This window comes from Epargyreus clarus, unplaced genomic scaffold (genome assembly GCF_041222505.1).
Source record: "Epargyreus clarus isolate Ecla_fem2 unplaced genomic scaffold, WU_Ecla_fem_2.2 ptg000031l, whole genome shotgun sequence".
Classification (NCBI taxonomy): Eukaryota; Metazoa; Arthropoda; class Insecta; order Lepidoptera; family Hesperiidae; genus Epargyreus; species Epargyreus clarus.
Genome location: NW_027332236.1, coordinates 2551729 through 2567415, shown reverse-complemented (window position 1 = coordinate 2567415; position 15687 = coordinate 2551729). Strand labels below are relative to the sequence as shown.

The 15687-nt window shown below is 35.7% G+C and overlaps 3 protein-coding genes across 3 annotated transcripts; all 3 read left to right on the top strand.

Moving 5' to 3' along the window:
- Positions 1-380: 380 nt before the first annotated feature.
- Positions 381-1589, top strand: LOC140754890 (facilitated trehalose transporter Tret1-like). Its single transcript, XM_073090052.1, has one exon. The coding sequence runs from the start codon at positions 381-383 to the stop codon at positions 1587-1589; it is 1209 nt and encodes a 402-aa protein (XP_072946153.1).
- On the top strand, positions 516-14856 carry LOC140754889 (facilitated trehalose transporter Tret1-like). The gene is made up of 3 exons (XM_073090051.1): positions 516-636; positions 12427-12565; positions 13592-14856. The coding sequence occupies exons 2-3, from the start codon at positions 12451-12453 to the stop codon at positions 14854-14856; spliced, it is 1380 nt and encodes a 459-aa protein (XP_072946152.1). The 5' UTR covers positions 516-636; positions 12427-12450.
- On the top strand, positions 5029-7759 carry LOC140754780 (facilitated trehalose transporter Tret1-like). Its single transcript, XM_073089873.1, has 3 exons — positions 5029-5190; positions 5796-5931; positions 6468-7759. Exons 1-3 carry the CDS (start codon positions 5164-5166, stop codon positions 7724-7726), a joined length of 1422 nt encoding a protein of 473 aa, XP_072945974.1. The 5' UTR covers positions 5029-5163; the 3' UTR covers positions 7727-7759.
- Positions 14857-15687: the final 831 nt, after the last annotated feature.

Genomic DNA, 15687 nt, shown 5'->3' with positions numbered 1-15687 from the left:
CGTACCAAAAAACATGACTCATGCGGCGTTACCTCGCTCTGAAGCGTTCCATTTAAGGCCTGAAGGGCAAGCGAGAGCGCGGAACGAGCGACAAAGAGGCACAATCAGCCTCCGTGTATTTACCTCCTTCTCTATATCCATACAAAATGTCTATCAAACATTTTTTTTTTGAAAAATGCAACCATTCCATCAGTATTTTCTTATGACGTTTTCACGTTCAACTATCGTCAGTAAACCGACTTTACAGACAACCGATTTGTTTTTAATTATAAATTTACTACTTCTTTGATTTTGAGCCATAAGTTTAATACCTAATTGTCTTCTTTTCAGCTGTTTGCAATGGAATATCTGGAATTATTGGATTCGTCTTTCTATCACCAATGTTTCAAATCTATGGAAGACAACCGACATTTATTACCTTAAATATGTGTATACTGGTCGGTTGGGTTATTTTGTACTTCGCAAACAGTGTTACAACTTTGGTTATAGGGAGACTAGCGCAGGGATTATCCGTGGGAGGAGGATACTTTGTGGGCATCATCCTTGGTGAAACCAGTTATAAGAAGAAAAGAGGCTATTTCATGACAATAAAGAAAGTATCAGTTGCAGCAGGATCCTTGATCTGTCATTCCTTAGGTATTGTGTACACTTGGCGCTTAACAGCTCTCTTAGGAGCAATCACTTTAACTTTGTCAACAATATTATTGCTATTTTGTCCGGAAAGTCCATCTTTCCTGGCCATGAAAGGCCGGTTTGATGAATCCAAAAAATCTTTCTACTGGCTATTTGGAAAATCACCGGAGAGCCAACGAGAACTAGCAGAAATTTTGACAGCACAAATCAAGAGTATTGAAAGCAAGAGACGGGAAAACAAAAAATCGCTCGTGCTCGAAACGATGAAGACGGTGTTACGTAAAGACTTTCAAAGACCATTTTGGATAGTAGCGATAGCAATTTTAGCTATGGATGCATGTGGTAGATTTTTTTTGTTGGCATACATAACTCAGATTATGATAGAACTAACTGGGAACGTTTCTATATCGATGTACTGTTCGGTGGTAGCAGATTGTGTTTTAATACTGGCTTTGTTCATTTCTTGTGTCGTTGTTAAGTCGTTTGACAGACGTACAATTTTATTCCGATTGGGTTCAGTATCCGTGGGACTCATGTTTTTAGTGAGTCTCGCAGAATTATTAAGAGCAAACTTAGATGTAACAAGTATGAAATGGGTAACATCAGCATGTATATTACTACATAGTTTCATTTCAAACATAAGCCTTATACCATTAATATTTATATTAACGACTGAAATATATCCATTAGAATATAAGGGCTTGGGAACATTTGCATCAGGAATAATGTTTTCAGCGTTTTATGCATTAACTATAAAAATATCACCGATATTAATGGAAAAAACTGGTATAGGAGGCACTTATGCTATATTTGGCCTGTGCTTCTTTGTTTGTCTTTTTATATTATATCTTATTTTTCCAGAAACTAAAGATAGAACTTTACAAGAAATCGAAAATGAAATACGAGGTGTACAGAACGAGAAAACTGAAGTAGAATTAATTTTATTAAATTGTTGATATGTTTAAGTATTACCTTATGCAGTTTTTTTTCAATATCAGTTTCAGATGGACGCCAAAATAAATATTTTGAAGGCAAAAAATGCCTAATGAGGTTTCATTAGATCTGACATATCGTTAGACTCAAATATTTTGGGTCCAATTGAAGGTGGTAGAACCCTTTGTGATTCGACTCCAGGGGCACCACCACTACACCTATTTTTACCTTTGTAAGAAACAGTGTGTAAGAAACACACTTTCCAAGCCGTTCCAGCTTAGTCTTCTGGGGTAGCGGCGCATCTGTGACCGCCTTAGGTAGGAATCCTATCTGGAGTTGACTACAGATGTCCATGGGCGGCAGTAGCCACTTACCATCAGGTGGACTTCATACTCGTCTGCTACTCGTATATTATTAAAAAAAATCATCACCACACTTTCATCACGCATCCTTCACCAGACCGAGTAAAGGTGGTAGAACCATTTTTGGTTGGTCTCCGGAGGCACCACCGCCACTTTTTGATTATTGTTGTTTCTTTTTTATAATTAATACGATAATTTATTAGCCTACATAAATTTCGACATATTTTTTGTTGTTATACTAGTTGTTTTATCAATCTATTCCATTTGATCACGGTTTTAGCAAATGGTACCTAAATAACATGAATAAAATTATGTACTTATTACCGCAAATAAATAAAATCGTACAGTCTGCCTGTAATTTCAAATATTCTTAACATTTGAAATCAGCATTTAAAACATTAAATTTAATGATTTTATACACTTATTCCAATTTGTATAATTGGACAAAGTTAACACAATTATTATGAGAATCCGCAATGGATTTTCCTTTGAATTCCTTTTGCCACAATTATATTATTTACTGTTCCTTAATTGATTCTTAGATTGAAAATTATTTTCTACTTTTTTGTTGGTTTTATCATAAAAGCGTGTTTTTTAGTTTTTTGAACTATATTTATTTTATTAATTTTTAGTATTTGTTGTTATAGCGACCACCATTATGCATCGTTTGTAAAAAATCAATTGTCCATCTATTACGGTTTAAGAGATAAAGCCCAGTGACACACATACAGACAGCGGAGGGTTTCGTTTTACCCTTTGAGTACGGAATCCTAAAAATTTTTCTACAAGAGGGCATTATAGATATGTTTCAGAACTCAAATGTTATAGGGAAATAACATTATTATTTTCCAAACTAAAAGTCACGCTATAACAGTTACTGAAACTAATAAAAAGCAATAATTATTTGCAATCTAGTAACTTGCGATGAAGTTTCTCTAAGCCGCTTAAACAATCTGGCCTCGAAAATCGTTAATCCTGAGGATGTTGATAAGGACAATGGTACAAAATTATTAAAATGTCAATATTATTAAAAATTTTGAATTAAATTGTACGTTCAAAGTGGATAGAAATCGGGTTCAAATTGGATTCCGTTACTTGTTACTTACATACATACCTACATACATACATACATACAACCCAAGCTAATAAAAGCGTGTTAAAATGATTACATTTTAGTGTTACATTTTGCCGCCCGTCATAATCTGCCGCTCGGGACTGGCTGCCTCCTCCGTACCCGGCACACTACGCCTCTATAGCATCTTCCTGGAAAGATTCCAATCATCTTTCAAAATCACAGCAAAGAGCGGTGAAAGCAAGCCATTTTTGTAGGATAAACCTATAACAATAAGTGGATTTCTACATAGTTTAATTGACAAAAATGTAAACATAATGTTCCATTTGATTGTGTGATTTTTGATAATAATTATATATGTCGGCACGAAGCGGCCTTCAAGAACCGTCAATTCTTTTACAATAAATTAATCTAAAATCATCTCATAATTAATAAGCAAAAATTAATGATTTATTCTAGGATTTACATTTTGTTCATTAAAAACAAAATGTAATGCATCGATTTTATATAAAATGTTCAATGTTTTAGTTAAGATTTAATTTAAAATATTGAACGGTAAATCAATAGTTTATTTTGTGATATTATGACCTCAAATTATTATGATCCAATACCATTGAATGTTGTCATTATAAAGTGAATTGGCGGTGTGATGACATTTCCTGAGTCGAGATGATCACATTTCGAAGCTAGTCTCAGCACTCACTGGAGTGCCCGGCAACCTGTTATTGTTATCGGCAAAATATATTCAAAATTGTGGAACTAAAACATTCTACTTAGAAAGTAAGTAGTTTTAGTTATTATTTATTTTGAATCTGTTTACCTATTATTTTAAGCAGTATTTGTAATTTGAAAACATCGCAATTAGAAGTGATTAATTTTGAAAAGTGTTTAATGATTTATCATCTGCAATAAATGAACCTAACCAGACTAGTAACGTCATCACTGCTGACGTCACCGTTCCCGTGTTCATTTGTATTTTTTCATATTAGAAATGATCGATTTCAGGCTAACGTTAAGGGATATTAAGTTTCGAAGTGTCGTGGGAATCGTCTAAAATATAATTTGTAGGAGTGACATAGGCTATATACTTAAGCAATCAGGTTTTGTTGTTAATAATAATAATTCGTCTAGTCCAAATAATTATGCATTATTGTGTTTTATTCCAAGGTTATCATTTAGTACTATTTCATTATTCATGCGAAATTCTGCCGATATTTTACATTTACCAAAACTAGAATTACTTAATGTGAACATAAAGTTTATAATCCATTAGAGTCGTCTGACATGTGCAGACCTACCGTACTATACTTTGGCACTATGAATAAAAAGAATAATGTTATACATATTTACACAGATGTAACCATTGTAATTTAAATATGTACAAATATACTAGTGAATACATTTATGTGTTTGTTATTTTGAAACAGTTTATTGCAATTTTTCAATTTAAATTACGCTTACTCGCATATCAAATAGTAATTGGTAGTTTTTTAAACTTCTTGTGTATGCCTTTAGAGGTTACATTTAAAAAGTAGCTGAAATAAATTCGATATGATACAGAAAAGTATAGAAAAGAGTTAGAAGGAAAGACAGAAAGTAAGATATATTTTGATTAATATATTCCTATGTAAATATTAATCACGTGGACTTGTTTTATAGCCTACGTAGGTTTATTATCAGTATTCTTTATGAACTTACAACGGCAACAGCAACACGACTATACTGCTCCCCTGATGGTAAGTGATAACTGTTCTCGTCCAGTATCAACAATATATGAGATTTGAGTCCGCCACAAAGTGTACTGTCCTTAGGGAATAAGTTGGAAGACCTCATGTTAGTCTCTCATGTTACAACACCCTTGAAACAAAACCCAGAAGCATTTTAGCAGAAAATCTTCGTCGAATGTCCAGAGGTAATACAGATGTGAGAAAATTCACGTGCTATCATAAGTGTTCATGTAAATATAAGGGTTCGATGAGTAATATTTATTTAATTATCGACATTCGATTATCTATTGACAAAGTTGCAGATACTGTGAGCGATACAACAAGCATCTACATTATCTACAATTTATGAAACGGTTAACAAAGATGCAAAGAGCAAATAGGTCATTAATATAATTGGCTTGATTTTGGATTTGATACGGGTCGACGAACACAGAAGATGTGGGAAGTGCATGTGTATCGGCAGGTTTGTTTATAACTTTTTTCTTTGCTTATTCTTCATTAAATGTCCATTATTGTTCGTTGCTAGGTCAAATATCAAGGTGTAAGGAACTCCAAGTCAGTGAAATTCACACGCCTTTTAGAATTCCATGGTGGGTTTCTTTTCACGTTTTGCTTAACTAATGAAATATTTTATACAGTCACCTGGGTTTGAAAAATCAGATTTGCCTGTTACTTCAGTACAGATGCCACAAGTACACAAAAAATATGAAAGCCGTTGTTGATATTCATATATAACAAGGCCAGTCAAATTATATGGTCTTTGATTATCTTATTTTCTTGTTATTGTCTACTTATACTTTTTATTTTCTTTCATCCTCAAGGATCATTGTAGAGAGTTTTTAGGTATGAAGAGAATATACAATTTTATGCGTATCCTTGAACAGTTTTAAAATCATAAAACCCTACCTGGGAACCAAATCTTAGACCTCCATAATAGGATGTCGAATTCCATTTCATGAACTATTTTGATACTTTAAAAAAATATTAGCAATGTCACTATTGGTTATATTTTTTATAAGTAATATGTGACTTGTACATTTTATTTATAATACGAATATTTTATTACAGATGTTGGTGCTGTTTGCGTCATGTTTATATTCATTTGCCGGTGGGATGATCCATGCTTTTCCATCTGTACTTAATCCAGAAGTATCCCGAAACTCTACAGAAATCAAAATAAGCTCTGAGGAATTATCCTGGATCGGTAAGGCTTTCCAAAGACCATGTTTATCTTAAGCTACTAATGCTGCTATCACGCTGTAGTAAGGGCTAATGGCCAATTTGACTCTTCAATATACTTAAGCCGTATTAACACTTATCTTCAATTTGTATCTTGTTGGTTCTTGATGCGGTACCAACTTCTTATTTTTGACGTGACAACGTCTTATAATTCGATGGAGCCGGCTTCACGTACCAAAAAACATGACTCATGCGGCGTTACCTCGCTCTGAGGCGTTCCATTTAAGGCCTGAAGGGCAAGCGAGAGCGCGGAACGAGCGACAAAGAGGCACAATCAGCCTCCGTGTATTTACCTCCTTCTCTATATCCATACAAAATGTCTATCAAACATTTTTTTTTTTGAAAAATGCAACCATTCCATCAGTATTTTCTTATGACGTTTTCACGTTCAACTATCGTCAGTAAACCGACTTTACAGACAACCGATTTGTTTTTAATTATAAATTTACTACTTCTTTGATTTTGAGCCATAAGTTTAATACCTAATTGTCTTCTTTTCAGCTGCTTGCTATGGAATATCTGGAATTATTGGATTCGTCTTTCTATCACCAATGTTTCAAATCTATGGAAGACAACCGACATTTATTACCTTAAATATGTGTATACTGGTCGGTTGGGTTATTTTGTACTTCGCAAACAGTGTTACGACTTTGGTTATAGGGAGACTAGCGCAGGGATTATCCGTGGGAGGAGTATACTTTGTGGGCATCATCCTTGGTGAAACCAGTTATAAGAAGAAAAGAGGCTATTTCATGACAATAAAGAAAGTATCAGTTGCAGCAGGATCCCTGATCTGTCATTCCTTAGGAATTGTGTACTCTTGGCGCTTAACAGCTCTCTTAGGAGCAATCACTTTAACTTTGTCAACAATATTATTGCTATTTTGTCCGGAAAGTCCATCTTTCCTGGCGATGAAAGGACGGTTTGATGAATCCAAAAAATCTTTCTACTGGCTATTTGGAAAATCTCCGGAGAGCCAACGAGAACTGGCAGAAATGTTGACAGCACAAATCAAGAGTATTGAAAGCAAGAGACGGGAAAACAAAAAATCGCTCGTGCTCGAAACGATGAAGACAGTGTTACGTAAAGACTTTCAAAGACCATTTTGGATAGTAGCGATAGCAACTTTAGCTATGGATGCATGTGGTAGATTCTTTTTGTTGGCATACATAACTCAGATTATGATAGAACTAACTGGGAACGTTTCTATATCGATGTACTGTTCGGTTGTAGCAGATTGTGTTTTAATCCTCGCTTTGTTCATTTCTTGTGTTGTTGTTAAGTCGTTTGACAGACGTACAATTTTATTTCGATTGGGTTCAGTATCAGTTGGACTTATGTTTTTAGTGAGTCTCGCAGAATTATTAAGAGCAAACTTAGATGTAACAAGTATGAAATGGGTAACATCAGCATGTATATTACTACATAGTTTCATTTCAAACATAGGTCTTATACCATTAATATTTATATTAACAGCTGAAATATATCCCTTAGAATATAAGGGTTTGGGAACATTTGCATCAGGAATAATGTTTTCAGCATTTTATGCATTAACTATAAAAATATCACCGATATTAATGGAAACAACTGGTATAGGAGGCACGTATGCTATATTTGGCCTGTGCGTCTTTGTTTGTCTTTTTATATTATATCTTATTTTGCCAGAAACTAAAGATAGAACTTTACAAGAAATCGAAAATGAAATACGAGGTGTACAGAACGAGAAAACTGAAGTAGAATTAATTTTATTAAATTGTTGATATGTTTAAGTATTACCTTATGCAGTTTTATTTCAATATCAGTTTCAGATGGACGCCAAAATAAATATTTTGAAGGCAAAAAATGCCTAATGAGATTTCATTAGATCTGACATATCGTTAGACTCAAATATTTTGGGTCCAATTGAAGGTGGTAGAACCCTTTGTGATTCGACTCCAGGGGCACCACCACTACACCTATTTTTACCTTTGTAAGAAACAGTGTGTAAGAAACACACTTTTCCAAGCCGTTCCAGCTTAGTCTTCTGGGGTAGCGGCGCATCTGTGGCCGCCTTAGGTAGGAATCCTATCTGGAGTTGACTACAGATGTCCATGGGCGGCAGTAGCCACTTACCATCAGGTGGACTTCATACTCGTCTGCTACTCTTATATTATTAAAAAAAAATCATCACTACACTTTCATCACGCATCCTTCACCAGACCGAGTAAAGGTGGTAGAACCATTTTTGGTTCGTCTTCGGAGGTACCACCGCCACTTTTTTATTATTGTTGTTTCTTTTTTATTATTGTACTGTAGTGCCATTACGGGATAAATGTTTCTTTTTTCCTTTCAATTTGTATAATTGGACAAAGTTAACATACATTATTTTTTGAGAATCTGCAACGGATTTTCCTTTAAATTAATGAGAAACGCCGCAGAAAAAAACATGTATACAATGAAAAATGCGAGGTACACGAATATATTAAAATATTAAGTTAATAAAAAGACAAAACCACCGAGAGAACTACATAGATTTATTAAGGTTCTGGTATATTTTGTTTCAAACATGTTTTGTCTAGGTATTATTATTGTGTTATTTGTTATGTAAATAGACGGAATATAATAAATAAATTCGACGACCCGCGTGACGGAGCGGTCACCATACCGGTCTGACGCGGAAAGGGTCCCGGGTTCGATCCCCGGCCAGACAGATATCTAAATGATGAATTTAGATTTCTGTTTCTGGGTTTGGGTGTTTGTGTATTTGTCTATTTCTGTGTCCATGGCACCCGCGACAACGGGAATCCTAGTGTGGGGCTGTGAGTGTAGAAAGCGTTTATTTATCTTTATATATATATTTCTTATGTGCGTGTGTATGTCACTAAACTCCTCCTAAACGACTGGACTGATTTTGATGAAATTTGTTGTGTGTGTTCAAGGGGACTTGACTTGGGGGGGTTTAGATTCACAATTTAGTCCGTGGAAAAAGGTTTTTTTAATTAATTTTTAATTCGTAAGTAGTTATAGAATCGGAAACTATGCATTTGATCAAGTGATGATCTTTAGCAAAGTTGTTGTCCAAGCCCACGAGGTTTTGGGAGTTGGTAAGACCAATTTTCAACAGATGGCACCACTGTCATTCCAATGCAGGTACAAATTTTCCGTTTTATGTATGTCATATTATTTCTTAAAAATGCGGGCGAAGCCGCGGGCACCACCAGTCTATTTATAAATACTCGTAGTAGGTAAATAATAGGTAAAAGGTATGTAATAAAAATCCGAAAGTCTACAATGGTACTTAACGTTGATAGTTGAAGGTTGAAGGTTGAAGGTGGTAGAACCCTTTATGGTTCGACTCCGGCGGCACCACCGCCACACCTATTTCTACCTAATAACAGCAGTGTTAGGCGCTGCTGTGTTCCGGTTTGAAGGGTGTGGTAAGGGAGACAGACTTATCCGAGGCGTTCCAGCTTAGTCCTCAGGGGTAGCGGCGCATCTGTAACCGACCTTAGGTGGGAATATCTAGTCCTATCTGGGGTTGATTAGAGATGTCCAAGGGCGGCAGTAGCCACTTACCATCAGGTGGACTGTATGCTCGTCTGCTACTCCTATATTATAAAAAAAAAGAAGTATAGATATCTCACCGTCTTTTAATTGAAGGAAGCCACTATATGACTTGGTGTAATTTACGCGGAATAATGCATACATGCGCAATTAAGACACGAAATTGAAGAATCAGTGCGAAGAAATATCGTTTCATTCGTAAATGATCCAAAAACTACATTTTTTTTATTTTCAAACACGAAAATAGATGACAGTGACAATTGTCAAAAGGTTACATTGTCTTGTTAAGAGCGAGTAATCTTTACTAATCTATGGTTATGTTATGTAATATAGTATAACAGAAGCAGACGAGCATGCAGTCCGCGCGGTAAGTGGCCATTGCCGACCATGGACATCTGTATTTAATAGAGATGCGCCGAATAGTGGTTTCACCGAATAACCGTATACCGAATAATATTCGGTTTAACCTTTACCGAACCGAATATTCGGCCGAATTATTCGGTTTACCATTTCTTTATTGTCAATTTGCCAGTTATGTGTGTTATGTGCAAACTTTACAATGTTGATTTGAGTTTTAAAAATGAATACTGATTTTAGGTTTATAATAAATGTTGACTATATTAACTATAGATTAAGTAATAAATGTATTGACTTGACGTCTCAAAATTAATGTTGATTTGCAAACATATTCTTCATAGGATTTGAGTTTGACTTATAATATAACATAAATCTTTTATAAGAAGTATTGTGGTTTAATCCTGTACCATGTCGTGTATACAAGAATATAGAAATACTCGAACCGAATATATTCGGCACTAAAACCGAATAATTCGGCCGAATACAAATAGCAAAAAAGATGCCGAATACGCCGAATACCGAGTACCAAATGAATATTCGACGCATCCCTAGTATTTAACCTCGGATAAGATGAAATTACTACCTGAGGTCGCCTAAAATGCGCAGCTACCCCTGAGGACCCTGGAATGCCTCAGATAAGTATGTCTTCCTTACCTCAGATAAGTATGTTATCCTTCCAACCAGAACACAACAGCGCTTAACTCTGCTGTTATTAGGCAGAAATAGGTGCGGTGGTGAACCACAGGTACCTTCAAACCACGCCGCTATAGGTTGCTTTAGTACCGCCATCTGTGAAGGAGTTGTGAGACTGTCTCCACAGCGTGATTCAGAAGCGACATCTCTTGACAAATTCGGGAAGTCGTCACAATTATAAAACCGCTATACAAATGTGGGTTAAACTTTTATTCATTATTGTAATGTGACTGCATCATCGTTATTCCAGTCATTCGAATTCGAAGACCTTGTAAATCTTATATATAAAATTCTCGTGTCACAATGTTAGTTATTGTACTCCTCCGAAACGGCTTTACCGATTTTCACCAAATTTTATATGCATATTCAGTAGGTCTGAGAATCGGCTACTATCTATTTTTCATACCCCTAAGTAATAAGGGCTGTTCTCCCATAACATTTTTTATTTATATGGCAACACAACGTTTGCCAGGTCAGCTAGTAGTGTAAAAATGCTGTTTTATATACTCACGAGCTTTTGCCCGCGGCTTCGCTCGCGTTACGAAGTAATATTTTCATCCCCTATTTTATCGCCTTGGGGATAGAATTGATCAAAATCCTTTCTTAGCGGATGTCTACGTCATAACATCTACCTGCATGCCAAATTTCAGCCCGATACCTATGTCAGTCAGTCACCTTTGAGTTATATATATTTACATAGATAATATGGTGCCAATTCACCCTCGGAATTAGGTACTTAATTACCTTACGTCTTAATTATCTATTAAAGGATGTTATGTCAAACACATTATCAAATTTAATGCAAATTCCATTATTTATTAACTTAGCTGTCGATTACAAAGACACGCTGTTATCAGTACATTTAAACGTAAAACGTTTAGTGGGATAGGCGAATGCATTTATATTTCGTCTTTCTTATTGTTATTTATTTCGACGAAAATGTGCGGTGATTTCGATGTGTATCTGTTAAGGCAGGTTCGTACTGAACTTTTTATTACCTGACTGTATGACCTGTACTCGTATGTTCTAATCTATGTCTGTATGTATATAATGTCTCATTTTTTGTCATGTTTCACAGCCCAAACGGCTTGACATAATTTATTTTCTAATGTTTATTTATTTTAGTAATTAGACTCGTCTAAATATACAAATAGTTAGTTCCCTTTTTAGTCAATTGTTTAGGCAGTTGGGATTTTTATTTTTATAATAATTCCTAGTTTAAATGGTGCATAAGTATAGGTGGTAGTAGGTAGTAGTAATGTGGTAGAACCCTTTGTGGTTCGACTCCGGCAGCACCACCGCCACACCTATTTCTACCTAATAACAGCAGTGTTAGGCGCTGCTGTGTTCCGGTTTGAAGGGTGTGGTAAGGGAGACAGACTTTTCCGAGGCGTTCCAGCGTAGTCCTTAGGGGTAGCGGCGCAACTGTGGCCGACCTCAGGTAGGAATATCTAATCCTATCTGGGGTTGATTACAGATGTCCATGGGCGGTAGTAGTCACTTCAACGATCTTAGTTATTGTAGCAGTTGTTTAGCAGTCGTTAAATCTTCTTGAGAGGTCTTACGGATAACGGATTAAACAATCGACATGGTTCGGCCACTAATCCGTACCTCTTTCCACGAATTTCTATGGCAAAATAACGTAGTATAACACGGTCCAGGCATCCCCCAGTTGCAGGAAGTGGGTCATACCCAGGAATAAGACTTAAAACGGTTGGAGACATAGAATTCAGTTAGGAATATCTAATCCTATCTGGGGTTGATTACAGATGTCCATTGGCGGCAGTAGCCACTTACCACCAGCTTATACAAAAAAAAAAACGTTTACTTTCAATATTTTCAGTTTGATTTGTTTTTTAACTTTCAGATTCTGGTGTTACTTTCAACGTGCATGTTTTCCTTCAGTTCTGGGATAATACTAGCATTTCCATCGGTTCTCAACCCTGCAATACTGTCTCCAAATGCCACTGAGATTAAGGCTACAGGGGATCAAGCGTCCTGGATAGGTAAGACATCATTTTTATAAAGGAGCAAGCAGTTCACCTAATGGTTAGCTGTTTCTGCAGTCTGAATATTTATGAAAAATCATGCAGTACGCCTGATTTTACTTGAAGTTAAAAAAATGTTTTGCCACTTCCAAGGACTAAAATGTAAGTCATTTGTAAGTCAGCCGTCATCCTCACCCTTCCATCGAAACGCTAGAACTGCTTTACACTAGAAATAGGTGTGGCGGTGGCACCACTCTGGTCGACCCACATGGATGACCTTTTAAAATTTCACCTACTACTCCTGTTTTACTTACAACGATTCCTAAAAAAATCATGTCTTAGAAAAAATACATTTGTCAAAATAAAATTATGTGCCCTGCACCAATAGTTATTTTACCTCAAAAATGTATTACAACTGTAATCATCTTAATATTAGGCTGCAACTTTGTTAGCTATTTTTATTGCATTTAAAAATATGGATTTTCGTTATCTTGAAAACATTACTTTGTTGTGATTTACAACAGTACTTGTTGTTTGTGATGTTTACAAACATTTTGAGGTCAGAATTCCTAGACTTTTGAGCAAGATTTTGTTGATTTTGAGATTATACAAAAGGTTAAACCTCGACCTGTTTTCCTACAAGGGATTCGCTTATCTTTATACCTTTTATTAGGCGTTCTTGTACTAATTTCACCACTCTTTGTTTATCATATAAAGAAATAAATCTTCGGATTTTTTTATTTGAGTCAGTGCCAAAATTAATTTTAATTATAAATAAAGAAGATAGTAGAACCCTTTGGTTCAAATCCGACGGCTCCACCGTCACATCTAATAAATATAAAAAGAGCCAAGTCCAAGTCTTAGTCCTTAAGTCCTTAGGGGTAGCTAGTATCTGTGTCCGACCTCTTATCTTGTCTGGGGTTGATTACAGATATCCATGGATCGCTGTGATCACTAATCTTTGAGTGAAGTGCATGCTCTGCTACATCTACTTTACAAAAAAAACTTCATGGTTTATTAATAACTTAAAACTTTCCATTTCAGCTGCATCCCATGGTATGTCTGCCTTCGTGGGCTTCGCCATCTTTTCTCCGTTATTCCAAATACTAGGCAGAAAAACTATAAACATTATCTTGAACGTCTTCTTATTGATCGGCTGGATTGTATTCTACTTCTCATACAGTGTGACATCATTAGTTTGTGCCCGACTGACCCAAGGCTTTGTTGTTGGAGGAGTCTACATCATAGCTGTCAGTTTGAGTGAGAGTAGCCACCCAGCAAGAAGAGGATACTATATGTCTTTAAAGAAAGTTTCTTTGGGATTGGGGTCATTCGCATGCCATTCCTTGGGTCTCGTATGGACTTGGAGACAAATAGCTGCATTTGGTGTGATCGTTGTCTTTGTAAACATTATTATGTTGTTGGCATGTCCAGAAAGTCCGCCATTTTTAGCACTGACCGGACGATTTGAGGAGTGCAAGAAGGCATTCCGGTGGCTCTTTGGACGTTCCCCTGAATCAGAGAAGGAGCTAAATGAGTTAATATCAGCACAGATGAAGAATATAGAAGAGAGAAAAGGCAAGAAGTCGAATCAAATCGTGGCAGCAGCTAAGGTGTTACTGAAAAAAGATTTCCTTAAACCCTTATTCATTGTAACACTTGGTACATGGGCTGTGGACGCGTGTGGGAGATATTTCATGTTGGCTTACACAACACAAATTATGATAGAAATAACTGGCGATGTATCTATATCAATGTATTGTGCTGTTGTTAGCGATTGCTTATTGATAATCGCGTTATTACTCTCGTGTTTTACCCTTAAAAGGTATTCACGACGTACTTTAACTTTCAAATTAGGGTTTTTTTCAGCGTTTTTGATGTTTTTCGTTAGTGCCACAGTTATTCTGAGGTCGTGTGGGATTATACCTGATATAAAATGGCTTACACCTACAGCTGTTCTGTTACACAGCTTTGTGGCTCATGTAGGTTTAATTCCAGTGACATTTACTATTGTTTGTGAAATATTTCCGTTAGAATATAAAGGAATGGCATCGTTTATGTCTGGTATTACATTTACTGTGTTTTATACGATCACTTTAAAAGTAACACCACTTATGATTAAGAAAACAGGTATTGAAGGTACTTATGCTATATACGGATTATGTGTAGTAATATGTTTAGGGTTTTTGTTTTTCATTTTGCCAGAGACTAAGGATAGGACTCTTCAAGATATAGAAGATGAGATAAGAGGTGTGAAACGTAATATAAATGATGTACAGTGTACTTTATTAAAGGATATAGCTAATTAATTGGTGTTTTAGTTCGAATTTAAATCCTTCACAGTTTATTCCGATATCAACCTCTATTTCAATAGCTGTGATTTATATGGTTGACAAGTATTTTATAGTATCTGGGTCTGGGTGTTTGTGTGTGTCCATAGCACCCACCATAAAGGGAATCCTAGTGTTGGGCTGTGGATGTAGAAAGCGTTATTTTCTCGAAATTCAACAAAGGGTAGCCGGCTAAGCGCCGTACGCTTGTACACAAAACAAAATAGATGCAGTCCAACTTTATAATTGCTATAAGTCAGTATAAGGCGCGGCGGCTTACAAAGATGCGATTATAAAGAAATTTAGTATAGGCGTTGTTATGTACAGACGTGCAGAAAAAATACCATTTACCTGTAGCCGGACAGCATGTTTCTTATTTATTAAAACAAACTTGTGTTCATTTGTTTAGGACAATGGTTTCTACTGCTCACAAACACGAATATTTAAGCAACTCTAAAGAAAACTAAGCTGGACTGTATCTATTAGTGAAATTAAATGAGATAAGTATGTTTATTTTGTAGGTATAGACCAACAGCGGCACTTACAAATTGTCAGATACCATATTTTTAGTTTAGTTTGAACCAAAAGCTGATGGATGGATGGATTTAGGCGTTTATTTAATTGCCCGTACATAGACGGCCTTAATGGTCCTATCGCTATAATTTAATTGCAATTTAATTAACGACTATTTCTATTCGAACAGGAACCAAAGTTAATTATGGTCTTGTAGCTAAATTTATGCAAAAGACTAGTTACACGTAATAAGTCACTTAATAAAAATATATGCAAAACATATACATTGTAGTGAAG